General features: G+C 64.3%; 1 protein-coding gene across 4 annotated transcripts in view; it reads right to left on the bottom strand.

Moving 5' to 3' along the window:
• Window positions 1-3,275, bottom strand: part of CYHR1 (cysteine and histidine rich 1) — a 16,320-nt gene that overhangs the window by 12,470 nt on the left and 575 nt on the right. The window contains exons 1-3 of one of the 4 annotated variants that reach the window (XM_032415728.1): window positions 2,586-2,985; window positions 2,245-2,365; window positions 592-2,039 (exon numbers count right to left, since the gene is read on the bottom strand). In XM_032415728.1, coding sequence (XP_032271619.1) covers window positions 1,554-2,039; window positions 2,245-2,337 — 579 coding nt within the window. In that variant the 5' untranslated portion in view covers window positions 2,338-2,365; window positions 2,586-2,985 and the 3' untranslated portion in view covers window positions 592-1,553. Of the gene's footprint in view, window positions 1-591; window positions 2,040-2,244; window positions 2,986-3,275 lie in introns of those variants that run through there. The other 3 variants (XM_032415726.1, XM_032415731.1, XM_032415727.1) reach the window with 3 other exon arrangements.

A 3,275-nucleotide genomic window follows, 5' to 3' on the forward strand; every position in this document is an offset into this window, starting at 1 on the left:
CGGCCCCAGCCGGCACGGCGCCGGCGGGCCCTGCGGCCGGCCCGCCCCCGCCGGCCTCCTCCGCGCCGGACATCACGGCCGGTCGGCCCGGCGGGCGGGTGCCGGCGCGCACCCGCGGCTGGAGGTTAGGGGCGCCGCGCGCTCCCGCCGCCCTCTCGCTGCCGCCGCGACCCCGGAACCCCGCTCCCTGCGCCGCCGCCTCAGTGGGCCCGGCCCGCGCGTCGCCCCGAAGCTGTCGCGGCCACCGACCCCGGCGCGGCCGCCATCTTTGTTTTCGCTGCGCGCTCCCCCAGCCGCCGCCACCGCCCCCTCGGCCTCCCAGTCACGTGACCGTGTGGGACCAATGGGAGCACCGCTCAGGGCTAGACGGTACGCCCGTCAGACCCAATGGGCGCGCAAGGACGCCCAAGGGCCCGCCCCTGCAGAAAGTGGGCAGGAAGGGGGCGGGGCCCAGGGCAACCTGCGGAGGGGCGCGCGCCCGGGGCGGGGAAATCCTGGGGTTGGGGGCGTGCGCGCCGCTTCCGGTCCGTCTAGGGTGCGGCCCACAAGCCGAAGGCCACTCGGATGGTGGGCATTCCTGGGCCCCCCCCCACGTCGGGGTGTGCTTGCGCCTTTGTCCTCCAACACTCAGGTTTGCGTGCACGCCAGGAGAGAAACCCTGCCGGCCACTCCTGTCCTCTTGCGTGGGACCAGGTGTGCTTCCACAGCACCCAAGCATAGCTACTCCCTGAGAAAGGGCTCCGGACCCCGAATTTAAACCACCGTCCTGCCTAATCCCGGGGTTGGAAACTGAAGAGGGGTCCACTGTGCAAAGTGAGGGTCTTGGAAAATCAGGACTTGCCTTGCATAGGCCTGAGGGCAAATGAGTACATGTCAAATCAGCTCTGAGAGGGAATATTAATTTCTGAGGACAGCTGTAATACAGGTATAGTACAGTCCTCCTCTGTCTCCACCCCAACCGGCAGCCGGTGAAGGTCACTGTCCTGGAGGGCCACCTGCCAGGCTGTACAAGGATATTCAGAGCTCGACCATGTCACAGGGTCCAGGACTAGGTCTTCTCAGTCTAGGGGCCCTCCTGACAAGGGTGCCATTAGGAGGTCAGGCTGAGTGAGGCCCCAGGGCTAGTTTCAGGACATCCCTTTTTTTGCACAAGGAAACCAGTTGCTGCGCTGGAGCTTTAGAAAGCTCAGTGGAGGACCCCTCGATCCCTTTCAAGAATGGGCAGATTCCATATTCCTGCTGTATCCCTAAGGTTTATTGGAGACCAAGCCTCTCTCTGGACCCCAAACCACGGCCCGACCAGCATCAGGCCCCAACATGTGCCTGGGGCCCCATCTCCTTCATTCTGGTCTAGGCGAGTGCCCACACTCAGCCAGAGGGACAGTGCCCAGACTCAGGGACCTGAGCATCCTGACCAAGGCATCCATCACCCTGCAGCAAGCTCTCTTTGGGAGGCAAGAGAGTCCATCCTAGGGGAAGAGGCCCACAGGAGCAGGCCTGTGGGAGTGGGACGTGTAGCCAGGGCAGAAGCCCCACCTTGCTGTCTCCAAACATCACTCCCACTGCAGGCGCTGTGTGTGCAGGGCTTGGTGGTAGGCCCAACTGCCTGCAGCCAGGGCCCAGCGACAGACGTCCTCCTTTGGTAGCAGCAGCAGTCTCTCTTCCTCTAGCCGGCTCAGGAGGCCTGCAGCACCCAACATTGCACCCCCCCACATTCCGTAAGTGTTGGCTGTGAAAACGGCCACAATGAGGATGGTTACTGCAACCACCAGCACCACTGCCTGACTAGCCACAGAGCGGCCCTCAGCACCAAGGTGGTCACCGGCCACTGCTAGCACCATCCCTCCTCCCAGGAGCAGGTTGGCAGAGGAGCGGTCCCCATTCACCCAGTGGAAATCGAAGGCCAGAAGGGGCAGGCCAATGACAGTGGCCACCCAGGCTCCAGCAAGACAGTCTTCATCTGTGCCCAGCCCTGGGGCCAGCATGGTGGCAGAGGCCAAGGCCTGGAGCAGGAAGCCAGCAGCGGCCCCTCGACTTGCCTGTCAGCACAAAGATAGGAGGAGGTGTGGGAAAAAAGAGGCCAGGACCTTCCTTTAAGCAGGGAAAGGTCTGGGGGTCTCATGCAACCCTGGCCCTCAGATTCAACCTCCCACCACCCTCTCTGTGATCCGGGGAACTGGACCTGATGCAGGTCCTTGCAGTTTGGGAGTGGGACACATCCCTGCCTCACCCCAGTGTACTCACCTGGGCAGTGCGCACGGCTGCATGCAGAGACACCACTCCCAGTGCCAGGTGGGACAGGGTCGTGCTCCACTCACTCCAAGGCTTGGGGGCCATGGCACCTCGGGTGGTAGTGAATGTGAAACTGGAAGGGGATCCAAAACGTTGGAGAGGAAGAAAACGCAGAAGCCGGCGACCAGGAGCCCTAAAGGCGACTCTCCTGGACTCCCAGGTTCCAGAACCCCATTTCTAAGTGTTGGGATAGGCTCATTCGAAACTTTCCGGAGCCCTGGGACCACTAGACGCAACTGTGGGGAAGAAGAACCTAGTTAGGCCGGGAAAAGACAGGAGAAAGCGAACCTGACCTGGGTGGGCGTGAGTTCTGGGGCCCTGGAATCCAAGTGGGGGTGCCGGGCCTCGGGGAGAGTCGCGCGCAGGCCCACTCGACCTGGTTCCTGCGCTCGGGGAGGCGCCGTCTTCGGAACCTGGCCTGGAAGGAGCTACAGCGCAGGCCCTGAGCGGCGTCTGAGCTGCGAGGCCCCGACGCAGCGGCGAGCTGTAGGCCGCGGTCGCCCACTCCGCCGCCCGCCGATCGCTCCCTCGCTCCCTCGCTCGCGGGCTGCTGCCGGGTCTCCAGCTTCAGCCCAGCGTTGGCCTGACGCGAACCAACGAGAGGAGCGGAGGCTAGAGAGGTAGGAGGGCGGGGCCTGGGGAAGGGGGCGTTCTAGGAGAGCCAGACGAGGTTGTGAGGGCGGAGAGGGTACTAGGAGGAGGGAGCTCTGTCCCACGATTGGGGTATGATACCCAAGCGGTTTGGAGGGATCTGTGGTGAGGGGAGCGGCTGTGAAGGGAAGGGCCAGTAAAAGGGGCGGGTTGAGGGCGGAGCTGTGAAGGGGAGAATGGGCTGTGAAGGGTGTGGGCGGGGCTGAGAGCGGTGTGGGCGGGGCTGTGAAGGGGTCTGGGCGGGGCTGAGAGGAGAGTGGGTCTGGGCGGGACTGGGCGGAGCTGGGAGGGAAGGGGCTGCTGCAGGGGGCGGGGCTGTGACGGGGTCTGGG

This window comes from Phoca vitulina, unplaced genomic scaffold (assembly GCF_004348235.1).
Source record: "Phoca vitulina isolate PV1807 unplaced genomic scaffold, GSC_HSeal_1.0 scaffold18, whole genome shotgun sequence".
Classification (NCBI taxonomy): domain Eukaryota; kingdom Metazoa; phylum Chordata; class Mammalia; order Carnivora; family Phocidae; genus Phoca; species Phoca vitulina.